This window comes from Chinchilla lanigera, unplaced genomic scaffold (genome assembly GCF_000276665.1).
Source record: "Chinchilla lanigera isolate Chin_1 unplaced genomic scaffold, ChiLan1.0 scaffold00012, whole genome shotgun sequence".
Classification (NCBI taxonomy): domain Eukaryota; kingdom Metazoa; phylum Chordata; class Mammalia; order Rodentia; family Chinchillidae; genus Chinchilla; species Chinchilla lanigera.
Genome location: NW_004955413.1, coordinates 27,305,180 through 27,328,944, shown reverse-complemented (window position 1 = coordinate 27,328,944; position 23,765 = coordinate 27,305,180). Strand labels below are relative to the sequence as shown.

The following is a 23,765-nucleotide window of genomic DNA, read 5'->3' as shown; positions in this document are numbered from 1 at the left end:
CGGCCCGGCCGCGCGCCCCGGCGCCAATTCAGCGTGGAGAAGCTGCCCGAGGCCTTCAGCGCACAGCACCCCGGCCTGTACGGCGGCGGCGCGAGCCGCGGGCCCCGGCACCTGAGCACCAACAGCAAAGCTGAGGTCACCGTGTGAGGCAGGGGCCTCCGCGGGCGGTGCCTGGAGCCCTGATGCTCCCCGGGCCAGCAGCGCTGGTCTCTGCCCAGACTGGACTGGAGGCCTTGGAGCCAGTGGTCCTGCCGTGGGGGCCACGCAGTTCTCCCTCCCCGTGTAAATAAACCCTAAGTGGTTTCTGCCCCAAGGGGCGCCGGTGGCAGCATTGTCATTGACGGGACAGACGGCAGCGCTGGCAGAGGGCACAGCATGGGCAGGAGCAGAGGCTCACTCCTGAGCGGGCGGGCAGGTGTGCCCGGGCCAGGGCCGAGTGCCAGGCTTAATGCTCACACGGGTGGGAGCCCTGGGAGGCGGGCAGTTACGCCTCAGCCACTTTCAGGTGCGGCGAGGGAGGGCTCTTGGGTGCCAGGCCATCTGGGAAAGGGACGACTAGAGCCTCTGGGAGAGGTGAGCGCCCAGCCGGTCACCCACTCTGCTTGCGGGCCTGGCCTGGCTGATTTCCCTGACACAGCCTGGCCCTGGGCCGGCCCCTGCTCCACAGGCTGCTCGGCCAGGTTGGCCCAGGGCCACCCCCCTAATGGGTGTGGACATCTTGTGCTCAAGAGGCGCCCCTCCCTCTCCCGGGAGCGGCTCTGGGGAGCGGGAGGGGAGGGAGCCTTGTGCACCCCGTCGGGGCTTGCACTCCACCTGCTCAGCATGGCAGCCCTCCCTTCTCCTGCCAGGGCTCCTGCCCTGGCTGTGGCCTGGATGGTGCCAGCAGCCTGTGTACCTCTTCCCGAAGTTCCTCCGTGCCAGGTGCTGACAGCGGAGAAGAATGACGACTGAGCTCCAACCAGTTGAGGTGTGTGACCTCAACCAAGTCACCCAGTGGGGCGTCTCTTGCTGTGTAGCCAGGGGTGATGCACTGTTTGAACAGCGGCTGTCATGCGCTGCTGATCCTCATGTAACCCTCACAAGAGCCCCAGGGGTGTCTTCGCAGTGAGTAGCTTGCCTAGGGTTACCCAGCTGGCTCTGGGGTCAGAGCCTCTGGTGACAGGGATGGAAAGGGCAGTGTAGGGCAGAGACGTGGTGGTGGGATGGGCAGCTGGTTCTAGGGTATGCATGGCCTCACACCTTCCAGGGCCTAGAAGCGCCAGGACAGACCCCAGAGCCCACGGTCCAGCCCCATGGAGGGCCTTCGTGGCTTGCAGGAGAGCTCATACTGTCGCCCCAGGGTGGGTGGGGGTCTGCCTGAGTCCCGCAGCTGTGAGGAGAGCGGGGGTAGGGTGTTGGTGCCAGGTAAGGGAGCTAACGGAGCGTGCAGAGACTCAGGAAGGAGTCCAGTTCCTGGGCGCACAGGTCACGCATCATGACGACACAGGCCCTGCCTGGGCCCCACCGCTCATCCTGAGGCCTAAGATCCCTGGATCTCTAGATGGCGGGGGCCAGGCGGAGGTCCTGGGTGGTGGCCACTATTGAAAATGCTGGCTTTGTGGCAGTGGACAGGGCAGTGGACCTGTACAGCAGGCCCCTCCTGGCTGCTCTGCTCCCTGGACAGTGTGGCCCACCACAGCTGCCCCTCAGGAAGGGACAAGCTCTGAGCCGTTTCTCAGGGAGGTGAGCAGGGCTACTAGCTGTGCAGTGCAGTCCCAAGCCCACCTCTGCCAGGCTCAGCACACCTCCAGCCACTCCTTGTGGTCCTACCCAGGGCCTCTTAACCAGTGTCACCAGGCATTTAGCACACACTGGTACTTCCTGTGCTGTGTTACCAACTCTGGCCTGCAAGCCTGCAGGACTGCAAGCCTGGCAGCCCATGTGTACATGTGAAATGCAGGCTGAGAGGCCAGGGAGTAGCTCAGAGGCCCACTCTCTCCAGGGAAGGGGACACTGAGGACTGGCCCGCCCAGCTCCCAAATAACTGCTGCTGCCAGCTGAGCCACCAACTGTATGTCCAGGGAACACGCTGGAACCTGGACGCAGTGACCTCTGACCCCAGCAGCACTGCCAACAACTTATGCCAGGCCTTCACCTGTCCTTGGGAGGGAGTGTGCACCAAGCACGGGGAGCAGGGGGCTGGGCACGCTGGTGGGCAAAGGCGGCCCTGCAGACTGAAGGTGCCAGGCTCCACTGGGTCCCTGTCCACTGGCACCACAGCAGTCACACAACAGACCTTCACACACCTGGTGCTGGGTGGTACCAATCTGTGTTTATTGAATAACCAATGTCCAGGACATGGCAATGATTGAACATCAAGGAAGCCATCAGTGTATTCCCCTTTTCAGTGAACCCCCCCAAAAAAAACCAGTAAGGAGAAAAGGCACAGTATATACACGTGACACAAGGGCTGGCTGCCCTCCTGGGCAGGGTGCATAAATTACAGTGACAGGGAAGGGGCAAGAGACTGAGAATGGATGAGGCCCGAGCAGACCAACGGTACCCTGCTGAGGGTACCCCTCATTTGTGCTGGGGCTCCCGCCCACCCCGTCCCCAGAAGTTCCAAGGCGTGATAAGTGCTGTATCCCTCAGGAGGCCCGGGAGGAAGTCACCAGGGAGGCCCTGAGCCGGGGATCCAGAAAAGGGGCATCAGTTGTTCTGGGACCCCATCAAGGCGAGGGACCTCATTCCTGGCCCCCAGCCCGAAGAGGCATGTCACTGGGGAGGGATTGGGGCTGGTCTCTGCTACCTTGGCTCATTTTCAGGACAAGAATCAGGAATAAAAATATACTATGGAGGTAGGCGGGTAGGGGTAGGAGGGAACCAAGAGTCTGCACTGAAGACCCCTGGACCCCAGGCCCAATAGGTGGCTTCATCCCTCCCAGCCCTGGGCCTACCCTGAACTTGGGCTGCTGTCCCAGGGGGCAGGGGAGTGGGAAGAACAGGACAATTAAATAAGATACCGTTTATTTTTGTAAAAAATTAAAAAATAATGCCAACATTATTTTACCCATCCCCAGGCCTGCCCCTGCTCCCCAAGCACCTCCCAGGCCGGGCTCCCTCCTTCCCTGGCTGTCCCATGGAATGACAAGAAAACAATGCACTGGCTGAGTCAGGCACAGGGGAGGGGCGCAGACCTGGGGAGACATAACGATGCCACAGCAGCTTCGCCCTGCATCACAGCAGACCCAAGCACACAGATATAAAAACATTCATATAAAAAGAGGGAGGGTGTGCTGGGCACCGTCCCATACCGAGGGCACAGTGCTCCCGGGTGCCCAGAGACCTGGCCCCCAGAGGAAGCAGAGAGGGGAGATGTGCAGGGTCTCCGAGGGCTGGAGGCAGGGGCTCTCGGAAGGAACCGCTCCATCTCTGCCTGTGGTCGTCCCTCGTTGCACGCTGGGGCGCAAACTGAGGTGTCTACGGACCGCAGCTTTGAGGTGCTCTGCCTGGCCCTCTGGCCTGCAGTGGTGCCAAAGCCTTGCAGCAAATAGCTCAGAAGACGAGGCCATCCCCACAGCTCTCAGAGGGAGAGCAGAGGGAGAGTCAGAGACAGAGGGGGTCCTGGGAGAGACACTAAGACAAAGGCAGAGGGAGGGAGGCCATGCCCGGTGGTCAGGAGGCGGCAATGGCAGTGCCGCCGCCCAGCTTGACAATCATCTGCTGGCAGTCGTTGCAGGAGCGCCGGTCGCCCACCTTCTCCAGCGTGCGGGCAGCCTCGGCCAGCAGCACGGCCCGCTGGCCCGGGGAGGAGAGGAAGGAGAGAGGAAGGTGGCGACATGCCAGCAGGATGGCAGTGGCCCGCTCTCGCTGGCCAGGCCAGGCGTCCACCTCTCCTGTGGGAAAGAGGAGATCCGTGCAGGTGCCGTTCCACGGCCCCAGGCAGACGCTGTCACTGAACCCTCACATGCCTCCTGCGTTGCCCTCCCTGGTTCACAGCCAGCACAGTGGAGGACCAGAGCATGCGGGGCGGTAGGCGCACCCCACGAGGTCGCTGCCCTGCTCCTGCACTGGGACCTCGCAGCCAGCCCTCCTGCCCGCTCCAGGCTGGACTCCCGCCACTCAGTGAACACCCAGCCCCGCAGCCATCAAACCGGACCTGGGGCTCCTTTCACAGCCACAGCGCCCTGCGCACCGCAGCGCCTTCTCCAGAGGGAGTGGCTGGGCGGCACAGCTGGTCAAGGGGCCTCTCCCCAACCTGGCCAGAGGGGAGTGGAGGGACCCACCGTGCTTCGTGCTCTCGGTGGTGCGGCGGCGAAGGCTGTGCTCTAGCAGCTGGTGCGTACGAGTGGGGCTGGCTCCTGCCATCAAGCGCACGGTAGCTTCATGCAGGAACACCTGGCAAGGTACAGGCGACACGGTCACGCCCCAGCTCTTGCCTGGGAGGGATGGGGGTGAGGGGGACAGCTGGGCTAGTTCCACACACAGCACCTCATTTCCTGTTTCTTCAGAAAGGAACAGAGCCCAGAGGTTTCGAGGTGAAAGTCAGCATATCTGAGGTAAACAGGAATCACTAGGTATCTAGGTTCTTAAAATCCTAAATACCAACTGACCATGGTGCCACACATCTGTAATCCCTGCACTCTGGGAGGCTGAGGCAGGATGGCAGGTTTCTAGCCCAGCCTGGATAAATTTAGGGATTCACTGAAACACTGTCTCAAAATAAAAAAGTGAGATGGGGCTGGCGATGTAGCTCAGGCCGAAGGTCCTGTGTACAATCCCCAGCACCACAAAACAAGCAGCTCCACGTCCTGTCCCGGGCCTCAGTGCTGCTGGGAGGCCATGGGATCCCCTCAGTGGGGAGAGGTGGGGATGGAGAGGTTATTTTCAGAGGCGTCTCTGATGCCAGCCACGCTGACAGCAGACCAGAGGGTGGGCCACAGTGGGTGTCCAGGCAGGGCCACACTTCTCTTTCCGGTGAGGGCTGTGCTGTGGCGCTGGTATGCTGTGTGCAGCATCAATTGTGGCAGCTGCACAGTGGCTGGGATGACCTGTGGAGCTGTCCCAGCACCTCAAGGCAAGGCGCATGGGTCCGTGGCAGCAGCCACGTTCTGAGACCTCCTTTTTGTCCCCTTCAAGCATAACCTATGCCCCTTCCTGACACAGATCACACTCAAATTTTTAGAAAATAATCTGGGGCCGCGTTTATAGCTCACTGGCACAGTGCCTGCCTGGCAAGCATAAGGTCAAGTTCAATTCCCAGTACCCCCCCGCCCCCCCAAAAAAACAACAACCAAAAAACCAGGTAAAATATATTAATCCTAACACAAAGGAATGATGAGGCAAGGAATATGCTAGATCTGATTACTATACATTATATACACTATACCTACCTGTGTGTCAAGGAAAAATAAAAAATATACTAAAAAACATTTAATACAAACCAGGTGCAAGTGGCACACACTTGTAGTCCCAGCTACTTGGGAGGCTGAGGCAGAAGAGCTGCTTAAGGCCAGGAATTTGACGGCAGCCTGGACAACATATACAAACAACAAGCAGGGCATGGTGGCGCATGCCCAGAGGCTGAGGCAGGAGGATTGCCATGAATTTGAGGCCAGCTTGGGCTAAAAGTGAGTTCAAAGCCAGACTGAATCTCAGAGTGAAACCGTGTCTTAGAAGAGACAAAAAACAAAACAAAACAACAACAAAAAAACACACAAGAAACAAAACCCCCGAAACAACCAACCAACCAAAATACATTACTCTAATTAGCAATAAAAATAAAGAGGGAAATGATGAGTCTAGCAAGCTCAGTTACACAACTGTCCTCAGAGACCCAGCTCAGCCTGCAGCCAGCACCAAGGAGAAGTCATGTGGAGAAAGGCAGGACCGAAGTCCCCAGTGGCTCAGAGAAAGAATTAAAGTGGATCTGTGTGTGGTTCCAGGGAGAGTTTGTCACTTGTTTGTTTTTTGTTTTTTTTGTTTTTCTCCGGTACCGGGAACCGAACTCACGACCTTGCGCTTGCCAGGCAGGCGCTTTTGCCGTTGAGCTAAATCCCCAGCCCCGAGAGTTTGTCACTTGGACAAGCAGTTATGAAGTCAGAGCAGCTCCCTGGTGACCAGGACCAAGGAGCTCCTCACCCGCCCTATACCCGAGCCCAGTGTCTGACCGGTGAGGTGTGGCTGTGTGGCTCCAGGCCAGGGCAGACTGTGGCCACTCCCTGCTGTGTCTGGGCTGAGCACATAGTAGGTGCCCTGTCATGTGCTGAACAAAGGAACACACTGTACCCAGCCCAAGGCTAGGCCTTGGCAGGTGACTTCAGAGGGCCAACTCCACAGTCACAAATGTCTGTCCCACCAGCCTACTGGGCCTCACCTTGCGATACGCTGGGCGGAAGCTGTGTGCTAGCCTGCGCAGGCTGCCCAGGTCTCGCTGGAAGCCAGCCAGCTCGGCCCCTGATGCATGGTAGGTCTCACCCAGGGCCTGGCTGGCACCCGCTTGCTTTTGCCAGAGTGCTGTCCGCAGTGACAACAGCAGGTCACAGGTGAGCAGCTGGACCACCTGTGCGGGGCGAGAGGGAGGAGACAGGTGACTGGCCTGTGGCTCAGGCAGGCACCCAGGCCCTCAGCAGCCGGTGGGTGGAGCCCAGAGCCTGGGAGGAGAGAGGAGCCAGTGGGAGCACCAGTCCCTTCCCCGACCCCGGGCTGGCAGATCTGCTTCTGCCTTCTGCAGGTGAGAAAGCTGAGGCTCTAAAAGGGCAGCAGTTTACGCAGGCGAGGCAGCACAGGCTGGGGACAAGGGCAGGGATAAAACCTTGTGGGTCTGAGGGTACCAGGTCCCCCTCACGGGAGCCCATGGCTGGCCTGATGGTTCAGATAGCCAAAGGCACCCTCAGGGAAGTGGCAGCAGTCTGGAGGCCGCGGACAGTGGGAGACAGGAGACGGAATGAACATGGAGGGGCACAGTGGTTTCACACTTGGGTGTCCGACTGACCTGGACTCAATCCCAGCTTTCCACTTCCTAGCTACATGACCCTTTAGCCTCTGAACCTCAGTTTCCTTTCTGCAAAATGGGAATGGCAGCACAGGGTTGCTGTGAGCATTCACAGACCACACTGCACATTGGCACGGTGTGTACTAGAGTCCACATGCCATCGAGACTGGTCCCACGCGGAGCAGCAAGAAGATGGCACGTCCTTGGGATGGGCCGCAAGCTGTCCTCAAGTTCACAGACTCACAGGATTCTTCATACCTCTCCCAGTCCTGGCCTTGTTTCCCCAGGGTGACCCGGGGAAACCCTGCCTGCCCTTTTCCCTGCCCTGTGCCTGCTCGAGGCCCCAACCCCTGACTACACTGTTCCCAGCTGCCGACAGCCTCCAGGGGACCTGCAGGAGGATTCTTCTTGAAGAAAAGCTGGCACTAAAAGGCGCGGGCGCTCGAGGAGCACCTGGGCCTAGGGGTACCAGGCCGGGCTGACATTTGGTCTTGAGCCACTGGGCTCTTCAAGGGTCCGTTCTCCCCCTTCCGAGCTGCTCCCCAGGCACCCCAGCCCCAAAAGTGGTCTCAGCCTCTCCCATTCCCCCGACTCGGCTAAGACTGGCTGGCTCTAAGGGAGACCACAGGAAGCCCCGCAGTGGCCCTACCCTGCTTTTAACTGGGGCCCTTCGTGTACATTATCCCCATGGGTAACGCTGTCCTGGTTCACCTGTGTCCACACCCACTGATATCGGAAGCTCCCAGCGCCAGCTGTCACGCAGGACCAGACCCAGAGAGCAGCTGAGCCCGAACCCTAGGACGCTTTCGTCAGCCTGCTCTGCCTGCTGCTGCACTCCCTGTGCCTTTCTCCCAGGAGAACCACGCGCCAGGGCAGCACCCAGCGATGGGCCGCATGTGTGTGTGTGTATGTGTGTGTGTGTCAGAGAGAGAGAGAGAGAGAGACAGAAAGACAGTGTGGTGGGTGGGCCACGTGTGTGTGTGTGTCAGAGACAGAGAGAGAGAGACGGTGTGGTGGGTGGCCTCTGGAGGGCGGGCAGGCCTCTGGGATGCACTGTGGAAACATTGCACGGTACGCCAGAACATGCAATGCAACTACAATGCACCGCAGCCACCCGCCAGATGTGCGCAGGCCATGGCCGTGTGCGTGTGAGGGCAGGGCCGTCCGGAGATTGGCAGGACAGTGCAGGGAGTCAGTGGCTGTATGAGCAACTGCAGCCCTGGCCAGCTGCGGTTCACATGGGGCTTGAGTAAACAGGGCTGCAGGAACTGGGACTCAGGAGGTGAGGACAGGCACTGATAATAATGCTTCCACCCCCCCGGGACCAGACGGGGTGTCCACTTAGGCGAATGGGCCACACTTTGGAGCAACATGGGTGTTCTCACAGAGCAGAGGACAGCACCTCCGGAGGGGATGCCAAGCCCAAACTCACGTGGTTGAGGGTGGGGTCAGAGGTGGCCTCGCTGACATTGAGGCTGCTCCACAGGTGGCCGCTGGCCCTCTCACAATGGCAGAAGGAATTCTGCTGCCCATCTGCTTTCCCAGAGAGCGAGGTATGCATAGCTTTGCAGGCATGGAAGACAGCCTTCACCAGGGGGCTCCTGTGGCGGTGACAGGGAGGGGAGAGGCAGGTCACAGTGTTACCTCCGTAACAGGCAGAGGCACCTAAGAGGTGACCACCATCCCCCACACTGCTATGACACACGGCTCTGTCACTACAATGCTGCCATCACGGTTCCCAGTTGCCAACTCCAGCTGGGAGCGAGGTCAGCTCATCCCGCATCTTACATTTGATGCTGGGACCAGAAATCCAGGCTCAAATTCAAACAATCTGTGCCTCAATTTTCTTACCTATGACTATAATACCAATTGCTACTACCTATGGTGATACAGGTGCTGGCCTCGTTATTGCACCCATTCTCAGAAAACTGGTGTTAATGTCTCTAGAGAAACTTAGAGGGCTGTGGGGTTGGGGAGTGTGTTGGTTCCTACAGCATCACTGTCCAGAAATGCAAAGGGAGCTGGAGTAATTGAACCTGGGGGGCGGGGGTGCCCGCTGAGGCGTCAGCCCAGCTGTGCAGCTGAGGAGTGAAGGGACTTCAACAACCTGCCTGCTTGGCCTCAGCTTCCCCAGGGAGGCTGGCGGGTGGCACACGAACACAGGGCTGGTGCGGGGTTGGGGGCTTACAATGGGACTACTCAAATGGAAGTGGGGCAGCAGACCTGCTATAGGAAACACCGGACTCTAATCCGCCCACCCCTCTCTCCTTGCTCGCTCCCGCATTGCCGGTGGCGGTCTGCTTGGTGGAGACGTGCCAGCCTTGGCACTCGGGACAGGACCCCTTAGGGCCTTTCTGCCTCACAGCACCTTACAGTTTGTCTCAGGAGCACTCACATCTAATCAGGAAGACCAGGCTGCCCATCACTGGGGGGAACATGCCCTCAAGATGCAGACACTGGTCTCAAAGAAGAATGTCAGAAGTGCTCTGCTCAGGCCTCGTGCCACAGGCCCTGTACGGTACAAGGCTGACAGCGCCAGTGGGCTGGGGGTGGCTGAAAGGAACCGAGAAGCCACCAGGATGCACTCGTCCTGGAAGCCCATGGCGCACGGAGGCCGTGGGGAAAGGCCTGAGAAGCAGTGCTGACAGCTGCTGAGACAACTGTCGAGCCGCACACAACACTTACAACCTCTCCTTGGTGCCCTCTCCCCTTCTATAGCCCCCCATCTAGTGTAGAGATCTAACCCTGCACCCCAACACAGCCACCCGGACCTGCTCCCTCCCACTAACCCACACAAGGCCCCTGGAGAGAAGCAGGAGGCTGACGTACTCAGTCACTTCCAGGGCCTTGGGGACACGCTCCACGTCGGTAAAACAGGAGCGCACAGCTGCATCATCTCCCTGGAGCCAGCTGATGGCCAATGTGACTGCAGATGTCCACCAGCGGCAGATGACGTCTGGACCTAGAGGACACAGCAGCAAATGCTCCAACATCCACGGGACCTGCTCTGTGGAGCCCAGGGCTCTGCGGCCACTGCTCCACGCTGCACGGCATCTCTGCTTCCTGGCAATGGGCAGGGGACTCTAGGTTGCCCCCCCAATGGTTCTGATATAATGACTTGCAGTCTTTTGAAAAGGTCCACCAATATGTCTCACTTCTATTAATCCCATTTGGGGCAATCCATCATACTAACATTGGATTAAACAGACAAGTTTAACAAAATGTTCACCGTAAGAGTTAGACACAACCTAAACTTCCACTAGCCATGAAGACTCGTGCCTTTAAAGGATCTGTAGTAACAGAGGCATGTTAGAGTAGTTTAAATTCTCTCCTCCAAGTCTCAGTTTTCTCATTTGCAAAACTGTGATACTAGTGATCTCACAAAGCCAGTGGGGATGGTCACCCAAGAGCAAAGGCTGGAGAACATGCACTCTTCCGCTTCTAAAGTAAGACAAGCCACGCGGTCAGGATGCTGTTCTGGGATCCTTCCCTCCCTAGGGAGACAGGGCAGAGGGTAGCTGGGCACCCCCCACCTCCCCTCAGTAGCCCAGAAGCCCAAGAAAGGGCAGCTGACATGCTAGCCCTTGGCAGTGTAGGGAGAGGAGCAGAGTCGTGGCATCGGCAGGTTATGCTGTGACACTTGTGGTGGGGAGCCAGACAGACGTCCAAAGGTAAGTCTTCAGCAGGGAGGCAAGCTCAGCCTCGGGCCACTGTGTACCCGGAAGCTGAGTCTCTACCAGCCCATTCTGGGCATCTAGGAAGGGTCCTGACCTGGCTCAACCAGGCAGGCTGTGTGGACAATCACTCACCCCTGTCCAACCCACTTGGATGAGGACCACACCTCCTGAGCCCAGAATGCTACCATGGAGCGGTAACTGGGTTGGGGTGACCTGGGGCCACAGGCACAAACTTGGGACCAGAGATGTTTGGTATACACTTGTAACTCATTCTGGACCCAGAGTAGACAGGAGGCGGGCAGGACTCAGGCGACATCCCTGCCCCAAGCTACAGATGCTCACCAAGGGCTGACTTGAGCACAGAGCTGCTGCAGAATGGTGGGGCTGCAAACCCCACAGAGTCCACGAAAGAATGAAGTAATTTCAGGTACTCCAAAGCACTGGAGAACTCACTAGAAAGAGAAGAGAGGGTCCTATGTACAAAACTAGACAAACATTCAAGGCCCCTGCTGTTCACCTCTTTATCTCTGACACCCAAAGGCCCATTCTCCACACCATGCCGGGCATGCTGAGCTCACCCTTCACATGCTATGCAGGCCAGCCTTTCTCCTCCTCTCCTCCCCAACCACCACTGACACCTCCCTTCAAGGCCCCATTCCAATGTCATATGCTTCCAGAAGTTTCCTAATTCCCAGTTAGAACTGTCTCTCAAGACAGGCACACTGCACGAGAGTGATTTTGGCACCTCTCTGCCTCCCAGGTCTTATTCTATGCCTACGCCCACCATCTGTGTCCGACTTACCCTACCTGGCACGCTTACCCAGGGGCTGGGTCCCAAGATGTCCAGGTCAGAGGATCTGCCTTTTGCTGAGCCCTCTATGTCCCATTCCTATCCCTGCTCGAAAGGCCACCCCCAAGTCGAATGCCTGACTCACTCTAGCAAGTGGCTCCACTTGGTGAGGCGGGTAACTCAATGGAGAAAAGGGACTTACCTAGTCTAGGAAAAAGTCAGACTTCAGAGGGAGTTCTACTATTGAGGAATAAATACAAGGGCATCGTTCCACTTCCTGGTCAACCTGACACCAGGGCTTGTTCCTGCCACCGGTGCATCCTGGGTGATGGGGCCTGATGTGGGGGTGGCCTGGGGACTTTACCAGCTCTCGTCTTCCTGGTCTCCAGCTTTCTTCTTGGCCTGAGGTTTCACCAAGGACTCCACAGCTCGCTCCAGCAGGTTCTTGCAGAAGGCCTGGTGGACCTGGGCAATGGGGTCGGCTGAAGAAGGGAAAAACAAGAAGGGTTAAATGGGTTTTCTCATTTACGAGCCCTTTTGCACCGAAGGTGTGTAGCTCAGTGGTACAGTGCATGGTAAACAGGTGAGAGGCACTGGGTTCAATTCCAGCACCACAAAAAAGATGGATCTTACTCATGAGCCCTTAGTCTTTACAGAGAAGGACAGAGCCGAACCTAAGAAACAGCTATGCTCTGTAAAAGGGATCAATCCTCATTCTCAGCCAAAGCCCAGAACTACCCCGCTAAACAGGGTGGGGAGTGCAGCCACACTCGGACTGGAGAACCGAGTGTGCTTCTGGACTGATACCCCGGGTCATGTGTGTTGTGTGTCTTGGCATGGAGCTCAGACCATCAAGGCTGTGGCTGTGCCTTATCAGAACCAGAAAACGGAAAGGCAGGTTCTAGCTCAAGTCCCAGAGGTTGTCTGAGAACAGCCAACCGAAGAGAAAAAGGAGGCGGCAGCAGCCCTGTGCTCTTGGCAATGAAGAACCCACACCTCTATTTCTCTGACCATGTCATCGAACCTGTGATCAGCAGTGCTCTGGCTGAGCGGAACAGATGCGGCCCTGCAGTGCTTGCAGGAGCTACTGACCCTGACAGGTCCCTCTTCAAATCCCCGCATCACTGGCTCCTGTCCTCCCCACGTACGCTGCAGATACGCACTCCTGATCTGACCCAGAGGGGACATTTATGAGTACTTTCTAGATGACGAGGCCTTGACATAGGAAAGAGATGGTGAAGCTTTTTGAGATGAGTGCCCAAATCCAGTTATTTATCACGAAGAGCCAACACCACAATTAAACCTGAATGCTGAGATGTTAGTTTAGGAAAAAAAATTCATATATTAACATCTTTTGTCTTAAAAACAACACGCATGCCATAGCTTTAGCACCACCAACCTAGGGATCTCATCAGGTACGCAAGCCGGTGGGAGGTCTATGCTGTAGAAAAACTGTCAGTGGGAACAGGGTTGAAAGACTTGAGACTGACTCCTTTTGCTTTCGTTCTTCATTTTTTGATGGAGAACATACTTCTCATATTGAGAATAAAGTTATTTTTAAAAGAAGCCTAGAAAACCCCTCCAAATGCTTGACACGCTTCCTCACCTGCAGAGCTCGCCTCTGCTCCCTGACTGTCCAAGCACTCACGGTCGGACTACACCCGCCAGCCTCTGCCGCTCCAAGGCCAGCCCAGTCAACTCCAATCACTATCAAATGCCAGGGACAGAAAGCCTGAATCTCCTTCCAGTGCCTGGAGCCCTATTCCTGTCACCTCTCTGAGCACTTGATGACTGCCCGCCGCCTATTGTTCCCTCACTGCTTCGTATATGTCTGCCTGCTTTTGCAATGGGACCAGGAGGCCCGGAAGCCAGGAAATGGCAAGACCTACACATCCTTTGTGTCTCCAAAGCACCAGAACCAGGGCCAAGAATACAGCCGGTGCTTAGTCACCACTGATCATGTATGGCATCTGACGTGAGGACCACAGGCTCTGATGGTCCAAGAGAGCGGAGCTGTAAACCCAAGTCTCCCACAGGCAGGCAGACTCTGGCCAGGCTCTCCTTAGGAAGTTACTTAACACCTGCTTGTGCCTCAGGTTTTTAAAAAATGGATTAAATAAGACAGACACCACCTGTGTCTGCATTTAGGGCACAGGACCCTGCAGCAGGAGCGGTTCCCCCAGCTGCCTCCTTCTGAGCAGCAGGGAAGGCACACTCACCCGGGTTCCTCTGGGCACAGTACAGACTCTCCTTGGCCGCCGACTTCACCGACCAGCTCCGCTCCATGAAAAACTTCTGGCCTAGAGGGTGGCACAGCCAGCGCAGAGAGTCTGGGATGGCGCTGTGCTCAGGCCCACACAGGCTCTGGGCGCGGCTGAGGAAGTAGTTCTGCGGAAGAACAAGGACCACATGTGACACCAAGGTGGCAGAACGCTGGCTGCAGCTACTGTGGGGTCTCAGAAAGCATCAGGATGGAGGCTGGCTACGGGGATCAACAGAGAGCACGGCCTGCCCTGAACCCCACCATAGAAACGAGTGCAAGTGGCTTTTTTCTGGGGAGCCAGGTGTGGCTGGCAATCAGGTCCCAACTCCAAGGTGGGGCAGGAAAGAGTGGCGCAAGGCTCACGTGGGCTCCTGCTGCGCCCTGTCCCACAGAGCCTGCCCCTTCCGGAATCCAGTTCTTGCCTCAAGCTGCACAGCACGGTGGGGGCTGTCTGCCAAGGTGGGGTCTCAGTGGTCCCCTGCCCACGCTCCCCCCTCATCCTTCTGAGTGCCAAGCTCCCCAAATCCTTTCTTTTCGTGCCACTTTAATTACCTGTCCTTTGAAGTATTTTCAGGCAAAACTGTATTCTGCTTTGACTAATTCTCCATCTCTTTCACCTTTGGGTAGAAAGAGTTTAAAAGAGGGCCCAGTATAGAGATAGCTGTCACCATCATACCAGACAGCACTGTATGGGAGGGACAGCTCCGCCAGAGCCCCTCCCTCATACGGGGATGGATGGACACACACACACACACACACACACACACACACACACACACACACACACGGCCACAGCGGGGCTTTGAGAGCGCTTGGCTGCCTTCCAAAGCACCAGAGTTCCCCTTTCCACGCCCTCCGCACTACCAGGATAACATTATTTCAGGGCCCCAGGGGTAAGAATTGCAGAGACAGTGCTGCCTGTCACACATTTTCAGAAGTCCTGTCATGTTCTGTGAGTGAGGATATCCTTCCTCTACATCCACGACTTCTGACCTGTGAAGCTGCTCGACGCAGGCCAACGTGAGAGGGAGCTGAGTGGAGAAGGATGAGGAGGGAGGGTCTTGGCGCTCCAGTCAGAGCTCGGAAGCGTGGAGCAGGGGCTGCTGGGCCACAGGCAGAGACCGCCCCTTCCACTCCAGGCGCTGCCTCCACACAGGGCAGTCGTCCCACAGTCTGCTTCGGTCTCTTGGTTCTGACCTTTACTGGGCCCTAAGCAGCCATCAGCTAATGTAACAGCTTCAGAAGACTTGAATGCCAGGGTCAGAAATAGCACAGCCACGGCGCACCAGGCAAGGAAGCAGACAGGAAGACTGCCCCTCTCCAGGGCACGTGGCGACAGCTGCCTGAATCTGAGCGGAGCGATCTGGCCAAATGCTCTACGGACACACACACTGGGATGGCAGCTAGTGCGGGAGGGGAAGGGGTATTTCCCTTAAGTTTCTCATCGCAGGGCCAGTGACACTAGTTTGACCTTCTGCAACTGGACCAGAGCTGTGACCTGCAGCAGCCGGACAGCAGCAGCAGAGCCACGAGGGGGAGAGGCAGGGGTGGGGTGGAGGGGAGTGTGACACGTTGGGACATGAAGCCAGGGCTTCCCGGGTCCGAGAGGCCTGGTAACAGTGACCTCAGGGCTCCCCAGCCTGATCGGCAAGGGAGCTCAGGGGAAACCAAGGATGAGCTGAAGGACCCAAATGTCAGACAGACTCAGAAACAAAGCTGGGCTACGAAGACGAACCCACAGAGGCCATTTAGGAAATCATTAAGTTGAAACATGCTTTTATGTTGAATTCTAAAGAAACACTTTAGTTATAACCACTCTCGGGTGGGGGAGCTTGAGTTTAGCAGTTTGAACTAATAAGAAATATAAATCTGGGATAGGCAGAGCCATTGTCTGGCTTCTGTAAGGGAAATTTACAAATAACTTTTATTACTCTTTTAATTTTCTTGGCATTACAGTTCCATGATTTTCCTCAACTTCATTTTTTAAAAAAATTTTCCTAAATTTATAAACACCAGCATTCCCCCAGGCTGGGGCCCAGGAGCCCTCTTCGGTAACCTGCCTGCTAACTGCCTCATGCAAGGGGCCATGGCAGAAACCCCTGAGCTGTTCAGATCCTGAACGCCATCCAGCACTCTTGGGCCAGTCCCAATTCCAGGCTGTGTGTCCTCCACCCACCTAATCCTAGTTCTCAAACTGTGGGCCAAGGGGCTGCAGTCTGTACCTCCCAAGGGAAGTGGACAGAAAGGGGCAGTCACTGTGGAGGTTGCAGTCCTTCTTCTCCATTTCACTGAATATAAAAATTAGGCAGTACTATTACAGTTGTGAGTATTTATACCCTTTGTTTGACCCAGGATCACCGCCTCTAGAGATTTAGTCTGAGGAAGTTCTCACAAAGGTGTGTAAGGACAATGTACCAAGATGTTCATGCAGTGGTTTGAAACAGCAAAACCCATAAATGCCTCCAATGTCCCTCAGTATCACCTCAGTCCCTCAGCTGAATAAGGAGACTATGAAGAAAGATGCCTAAGATCTACCACTAGGGTAAAAAACGCAAATGGCACAACAGGGTTTGTGCTGGGCACAATGGCACACGCCTGTAGTCCCAGTACTTGGGAGGCTGAGGCAAGGAGGGTCACCAGGTTCTCACTATGCAGTTCAGGCTGGCTTTGAGTTCACTTTGTAGCCCAGGTTGGCCTTAAACTTGCAATGATCTTCCTGCCTCCGCCTCCCAAGTGCTGGGATTTCAGGTGTGCACCACCATGCCTGGCACCGAAAAAGTTCTGAGAAAATATACACTAAGATATTAAGCTACACCAATCTCTGCTCTGTTAGGCCTACAGAGTATTTTGGGGTGTGTGTACTCATGGGCAAGGGCAGTCTTGGTTTTTTTATGACAAGGTCTTACTATGTGGCCTCAGCCTCTTGAGTAGCTGGGACTATAATAAGCATGTGCTGCTGCACCTGGCCTGTCAGGAGGATTTTAATGGGACTGTTTTCCTGATCCTCAGCTGCCACACAAATGCTTACCTCAAATAGTCGCTCTGAGTCCTTTTTGGCCTCAGAGAGGCCAGTTGCATCTTAGCAATAAGGACAACTGAAATCCCAGAGAGGATTTTGGGATGACAAAATGATCCCAAAATTTTTATGGCAAGGTAAAGAGCAAAACGCCACCCTAAAATGGGAGGACCAACACTTCCAGATATCAAGACATTAGAAAGCAGAGCTACTGGGGCTGTGTGCAATGGGGCAGACTGGAGTTCCAGAGACCTGCAACACAGATGCTAAATTTATGAAAAAAGACCTACTCAGTGCAATGAGGGAAGGACAGTTTCAAAAATAACAGGCACTGCTCAGGCAAATGGCCACACAGGGTAGGGAGATCAATTCTGAACCCCTACCTCCAGCTAATAAAAACAATTCTAGTGGATTGAAGGTCTGTACATGAAGAGCAAGAAATACCCCTTGTAGTAGACAACACAAGAGAATTATCTTCGCAACTCTTAAGCAGGGCACACATTTACTACAGAGGACACAAAATGTCTAATTGTAAAAGAAGACAATCGATTTCATTAAAGTCAGGAACTTGTGTTTATCAAAAGACATCATTAGCTGGGTGTGGTGGCACATGCCTGTAATAGCAGCACTATGGAGACTAAGGCAAGAGGACTGCCACGAGCTTGAGGCTAGCCTGGACTACATAGTGAGTTCAAGGGTACCCTGACCTACATAGCAAGACCCAGCCTCAAACAAACAAACCAAACCAACATCATTAAGAAAGAGAATTGCTGGGCATGGTGGCGCATGCCTGTAATCCCTGCACTCCAGAGGCCAAGGCAAGAGGACTGCCACAAATTCGAGACCAGCCTGGGCTACATAGTGAGCTCAAGGCCAGCCTGAACTGCAATAGTGAGACCTTGTCTCAAAAAAAAAAACAAAACAGAAAACAAAAAAAAAAGGAGAGAGAATACAAGCCTACTACAATCTCAGCACTGTGAATGCTGAAGCAGGAGGACCACAGTTCAAGTCAACTCTAGACAATACAGTGACTAGAGAGATCAACTCAAAACAAAAAATGCATTGAGATCTCAATCAAGATCATCTCAGGACCACCTATTCTAATCTGCACTGTGGCAGGGGCAGGGACAGGCATAGGGAGAAAGAGCATGAATTGGTATAGTACATATCCAACAAAAGATCACGTGTAGTGTAAAAACTCTATCAGTGTAAGGACAGACACCAGGCTGGGGAAGCAGCTCAGTGGCAGAGTATTTTCTCATTGACATGTGATATAACTCCATACAACAACATAAACCAGCCTAACACATGACACTGAGCCAAAGAAGCTGCACCAAACATCAGTGCTGTTTGACTCCCCTACACAAAGTTTAAAGAGCGGCCAAACACAAGAGACCAGGACACTGGTTACTGTGGGTGGAAGGACTCCAGCGAGGGCAATTTAATGACTGCAAGGAGGCCTCAGGAAGGATTCTGAGGTCTTAATTCTGTTTCTTTTTTCTCAGTAACAGAGATTGAAATCAAGGAGCACAAAGCTCTATCTCCAGCCCCTCATAGCTTATTTTGATATAGGGTCTCACTAAATTGTCTGATGCTGCCCTTGAAATTGCCATCTTCCTGCCTCAGCCTCCCAAATAGCGGAATTACAGGTGTGCGCCATCCTGCCACCTAGTTTGCTCTGATTCTGGATCTGTCTGTTGGTTATACTGTTTCTTTTGGCAAGTCAGCAACCTGCATATATGTATTACATGTGGACTTTTCTATGGTCATATTCTACCTTAGTGAAAGAGTCACAGAAACTGGCTGTGTGTGGCAGTACATGCCTGCAATATCAGCTACACAGGCAGAGGGGGCTGATGCTGCCTTGTGGGGGTGCTGGGAACATTCTCCTTTTCTTGATCTGGATGGTTGTTACATGGGTGACTTCCTTTTGTGGGTCTCCTTGTGCTCTTTGTCACCTACACTATGAGGCGTACTGCAGGAAACCGACACATCAGTGTCAGCACAGGGCACATTCCCGATCATTCTCAGCTCATCACCTCTACTCCCAACGTACAGAAACAAATGAGATGTGATAACCCCATCAGAACAGACGTAATGGGTTTAGCAGTCTACCCGAAGTAGGGCACCGAGTAAAACATGCCTGCATCTGCAAGAGCAGGGGAAAGCCTGGGGTCAGCAGATGCTGTGAATCTGCTGATAATAGGACAGGAACTAGCCAGCTGCGAATGCCCATGGCCGGCGCCTTGCCAGGCAAACTGGAAGCACTTGATAACTTCAGTTCCTGCCCCAGGTCTGACCTGAGCTCCTTGTAGATGGGCACTGATTTTCATATCTGGATCCACAGAGCTGTGATCAACACAAGGTGCCCAACAGTGGAAACAAACAGGAACTTCCCAGACTGAAAAGTGGGGTAATAACCCCCAAGAAGGCCATGCAGTATCTCTGAACCAATCTTCTTACTGTATACTGCCCAGAGGTCCCACTTGCAAGGGCCAGGAGGGGAGGGATCATGGTTGGTTCCATTCACTGCTCTAGGTGCTTGTGGGACTGGAGGGTGGAAGAATGCCCACTCCTCTGGGTGGCAGCACCTGAGGCCAGGGACCTCGCACTGTCTTAGCTCCTGGCTGGGGAGGGTGCGCAGCACAGGCCTGTGGAAGGAAGGACACCGAAAGGGTACTCACGGCCAGGAAGCCCAGCCTGCCTCCGCACCGGGTCTTGAGCCCCATGGCGGCAGTCAGATGGATCTCCACCAGCGTGCTTGGTGGGATCTTCTCCTCAGCACACTCCGCCAGGTTCACCGCACACAGAGCCATATGCACATCTGAACACGGAGACCCTGCAGGGAGCTTCCCTAGGGCAGGCAGAAAGAGACATTGATGTGGACAGATCCCCCAAAGCAAGCATCTACCTTTCTTCTCTAGTGCCATCAGAGTGGAGGGTGGTACCATCAGACAGGCCTGCATGTAACGCCAGGCTCTGCCCACCTGCTAGCTGTGTGCTTCCCCCCATAATGGGTGGGGACAAGGCGCTCGGCTGTAAATGTTGTACAGGACTCAGAGGTGTACCGTGCAACATTTCCCACAATGGAGTCAACAGCACGGCCACATCCACTGACACACGACTGAGTCTCCAAATGTGTCAATGGAGGTAATGAAGAATTAAAAGAACAAAGTGAAAACCAAAGCAAATTTGAACTGTTGAAATTTAAGAAGAAGCTTCCCCACAATAAGCTAGGTATGGTGGTGTATCCCTGTAATTCCAGCTGTAGGAGGCTGAGGCAGGACTGCCCTGAGTTCAAGGCCAGTCTGGGTTACACAGCAAGACACTGTCTCGAACATATCCCACGAGGAGAAAGGAACATAATACTGGGCAATGATGGCTGGACACATGTTGGGATAGTAGGCAGAAGGCCTGGAAAGACCTACTGAGCGCTATGGGAAGTACACCGCAGCTCTTCCGGAGGCAACCATGAGACTAGGGGACGAAGTGCCCCTGCATAGGTCCAAGGACCTGTGGCTTTCCTGAGGCTTTCATAAAGTTGTTAGCTTTGGGCCTCACTCCAGGGGTGGGAGGGGGCAAAGTCAGGTGAACCAATCTCTGACACGCGCCTCCAACTGGGCCCCACAGTTCACCCTGCACTGGCCCAGAGCATCTGTCCCCTCCGTGAGGCAGAGCTTTCTCCCTCAGCAGGGCGAGGGCAGTGCAGTGTGGAAACCATGCTGCAGTCACCTCTGTCCTCTCAGTGCCTCTCCTGGGCCATGGCCCAGAGCATGCACAGCTAATGTGGAGAGGATGAGTGACATAAAGCTTCCCAGCTGGAGTTCTCCATAGCACTTAACAGCTAGGAGGACACAGTCTCCTGATTCCAGACCTGTGTCGGGCTTGTCTGTTCCAAAGCCACAGAGGGGCAGATCTGCAGCCAGGGACCTGCTGAAACTCTTTTGTTACAACTGCAGTGGCCCACGGTCTCATCTCTGGGTCACTCCTCCATCCATGGTGCCTGGGTCCACTCAACTTCTGCCTGAAAGTCCTGAAGCCACCAGGGATTTTTGTTTATTTATTTATTTTTATAACTTTCTGTTCAAATTTTATTTGAAATCTAATTCAAACTGTCAAAGCTATAAAAGGGGGGAAGACATCTGTATTATCTTTGCTAAATCACAACATCCTAAAACAAAATACTACTACTGCCAGCAGATCCATTATACACATTTCTGATGAAATTCATTAGCACAGTAAAAATTTCATTTTGAGAAACAGCCACAACGAAAGTAACACCAGGGATTTTTAACACTTCCCTGAAACCACGTTCCAGTACCCCCTGGCTCGCACCCTACCCTCCTGCCCTTGCTCCCCTAACCCGTGTTGCTCAATTCTCTCTGACCCCTCCCTGCCCCTCCCCAGTGTAAAGGACAGGCAGTATCCACCTTGACCTCCAGCGCTCTGCTTGTCCTTACATGAGGTACTTTCTGGGGATCCCCTCTCATGAGCTCCTTACGTTTTTGTTCTCCCTTGTAGGCCCAGAATCCGTTTTCTGGCCCATCTGCCTGAGAATACCTCCCTCTAGGCTGTACTGGCAAGTGTCCAAAACAGAGGGCGACACCTTTCCTCAGGAAAACCACTATTCCCCGGGGTTTCCTTCACCTCTCTGGGTGGTACCATTGTTCTCTTAAGCCCCCGAGCAGGAAGCCAAGGAAGTCCAGGCATGGTGGCCCACACTTGTAATTCTAGCACTCAGGAGGCTGAGGCAGGAGGACCACCACAAATTTGAGGCCAGCTTGGGTCCTTCAGTGAGGTCAGGACCATTCTGAACTACATAGCGAGATCCTGTCTCAAAAAACAAAACAAAACAACAGAAGCTAAGGGAGCATCCTAGCTGGTTCCTTTTCTCACCCATCACATCCCCTGAGTCTCCAATTCCAGTCAATTTTATCTGCTAATTTTCTCGCCATGTGTCCCTTTGGGCATCTGTCATCTTGAGGCTGTATCCAATCTCTATCTGCTACTTCCGCACTCGAGAAGCGCCAAACTGATCAGGTCATTATTTCCCTAATGGCCTTCACTGGATCCTCACACAGTGTATGGTTCCCACCCTGGCAACCACATCTTTCTCGCCCTGGTGTCTCAGCTCCATCATCTCCTTGCGTGACTCCCTCCAGGGAGTACTTGCGCATTTTCTCAAGGGCGGCCCAAGAGGGGGCTGCTCTTTTGGGCAATCCCTCTGCCCTTCAGAGCTGCTGTCCTCTATACGTCCTTCCAGAAGCCAAGGCTTTGAAATGTCTTGGCATCTGAACAGCACAGCGAAAACATGCTCTGTCTGCTGGCCCCATGCACTACACTAAACTGTCATCCCTGTGCTGGCCTGTTCCCCTCTCCGCTAGAGCAGAAGCTTACTGAATCAGAAGAATGATCCTATCTCATTCAATTTAAGACGAGTGAAGTTGTTTTTTTTTTTTTTTCCTCTTGTTTTTTTTTTGGCCTTTTTGAGACAGGGTCTCACTATGCAGTACAGACTGGTGTTGAACTCACATTGTAGCCCAGGCTGGCCTTGAACTTGCAATGATCCTCCTGCCTCAGCCTCTCACATGCTGGGATTACAGGTGTGCGCCACCACACCTGGCTCTAAGATGAGTGAAGTTTTTAAGTATCAACATTAATTTAAACATCACTGCTGACTAATGTATGATATGCACTATTTATATGACACACTCAGAATGTATAGTTGTTACTTTGACAAAAATGTGCGTCTTAGAAATGATGAACTGCAGCTATGAATGCAGGCTGAAAGGTAGGCTTAAAAAGCAGTGTAAAAGGGGCTTCAGCCAGGGTGGAGACCTGGCAAACCAAGCTAGGAAGGAGATGGCATCACGCACCCTACCACAAGCCAGGATGTAGTGGTCACCCTCTCACCTGTGATGTGCAGCTGGTGCAGCCTGTGATAGGCCAGGGCCGCGTCCCGCGCACTGCTCTTAGCTTCATCCTCAAAGCCAGCTGCGGTGGCCGGGGTGGCTCGCCAGCGCTGGAAGACTTTCTTGAGCAACCAGCGCACCAGGCGCAGCTTCTGCAGGCTGTAGCGGATCACATTCCAGGAAAGGCTGCAGGCCAGGTCCAGGCGGGAAGTGGGCAGTGCCCGACCCAAAACTGACAGGCAGGTTTGCAGATTGGCTGCAGCAGCTGCAAAATCCCCCTATAAAGCAGCAAGAGGGTGTAAGGGTTACTGGCCTTGCTGTAGACTCCCAATCGATATCAGAACTAAGGAAAACATGGGAAACACTGGAAACCTAGGAGGACAAAAAAGATTACCTGTAAGCTTATCCCTTAGAATCACTGTGAACATTTGGAAGTTTTTCCCAGCCCTCTTGCTAAACTGGATCGCACTGTGCTCTATCTTTGAGCACATGCTGGTCAGAGTTCTCCACAGTCGCTTTTATAAGTAAGATGGCAATTTGGATTTCTGTTAACCACATGCTCCTACAGTCTTTTAGGTTCTAAAGTGTGGTCCGGAGGCCAGTAGCACCTGGCCCCAGAAGTTTGTTAGAAATGAAAATACTTGGGCCCCATCCCAGGCCTCTGGAAGCAACCTCGGGAGCCTGCTGATTCTGATGCCTGCTGAAGTTTGAGAGCCGCAGCTTTAGGCAAACTCACAGTTGAACTCCCAAACCTAGGAGCTGGCCAACCTAAGAGGGTCTAATGAAGCGTGTCTGGGGCTGCATTAACACTGCCAACCTTTTGCTCTCTCTTCTCTCACTCTCTTTGCCAAGAGAAGCACAGGAGGCAGGCTCTCCCCGCACTTTCTCTGCCTTTCCTGGGACACACGGCTGTTCCCAGGGTTAGTCTTGGCTCTCACCTTTTCCTCTTCAACTCTCCACAAGTGCCCTGGCCTGGCAGGCACGCAGCTCCCCAACGCTGGAAGGCTGGCCCTCCTCGGCCCCCAGGCTCACCTCTTGGTCACCGCTCCCTCCACAGACACTTCTCGCCACACCCCTAAGCAGCACGGCCTAGCAAGAGCCTCCAGCCTTCCAGCCCCCTCGTCTTTGAGCCAC

The 23,765-nt window shown here is 54.4% G+C and overlaps 2 protein-coding genes across 2 annotated transcripts in view; one reads left to right on the top strand and one right to left on the bottom strand.

Annotated features, from left to right (window-relative positions):
- Shisa8 (shisa family member 8) overlaps positions 1 to 313 on the top strand; it is a gene marked incomplete at its 5' end in the record, with an annotated part of 1,673 nt that extends 1,360 nt beyond the window's left edge. The window contains 1 exon segment of the mRNA XM_013511364.1: positions 1 to 313. Coding sequence (XP_013366818.1) covers positions 1 to 147 — 147 coding nt within the window.
- A 1,976-nt stretch (positions 314 to 2,289) lies between these two features.
- Srebf2 (sterol regulatory element binding transcription factor 2) overlaps positions 2,290 to 23,765 on the bottom strand; it is a 54,939-nt gene continuing 33,463 nt past the window's right edge. Inside the window, exons 10-19 of the mRNA XM_005379374.2 lie at positions 22,633 to 22,909; positions 19,404 to 19,573; positions 13,660 to 13,828; positions 11,805 to 11,922; positions 10,993 to 11,102; positions 9,803 to 9,935; positions 8,406 to 8,574; positions 6,356 to 6,541; positions 4,266 to 4,377; positions 2,290 to 3,875 (exon numbers count right to left, since the gene is read on the bottom strand). Of these exons, the coding sequence (XP_005379431.1) occupies positions 3,655 to 3,875; positions 4,266 to 4,377; positions 6,356 to 6,541; positions 8,406 to 8,574; positions 9,803 to 9,935; positions 10,993 to 11,102; positions 11,805 to 11,922; positions 13,660 to 13,828; positions 19,404 to 19,573; positions 22,633 to 22,909 (1,665 nt within the window). The 3' untranslated portion in view covers positions 2,290 to 3,654. The remainder of the gene's footprint in view (positions 3,876 to 4,265; positions 4,378 to 6,355; positions 6,542 to 8,405; positions 8,575 to 9,802; positions 9,936 to 10,992; positions 11,103 to 11,804; positions 11,923 to 13,659; positions 13,829 to 19,403; positions 19,574 to 22,632; positions 22,910 to 23,765) is intronic.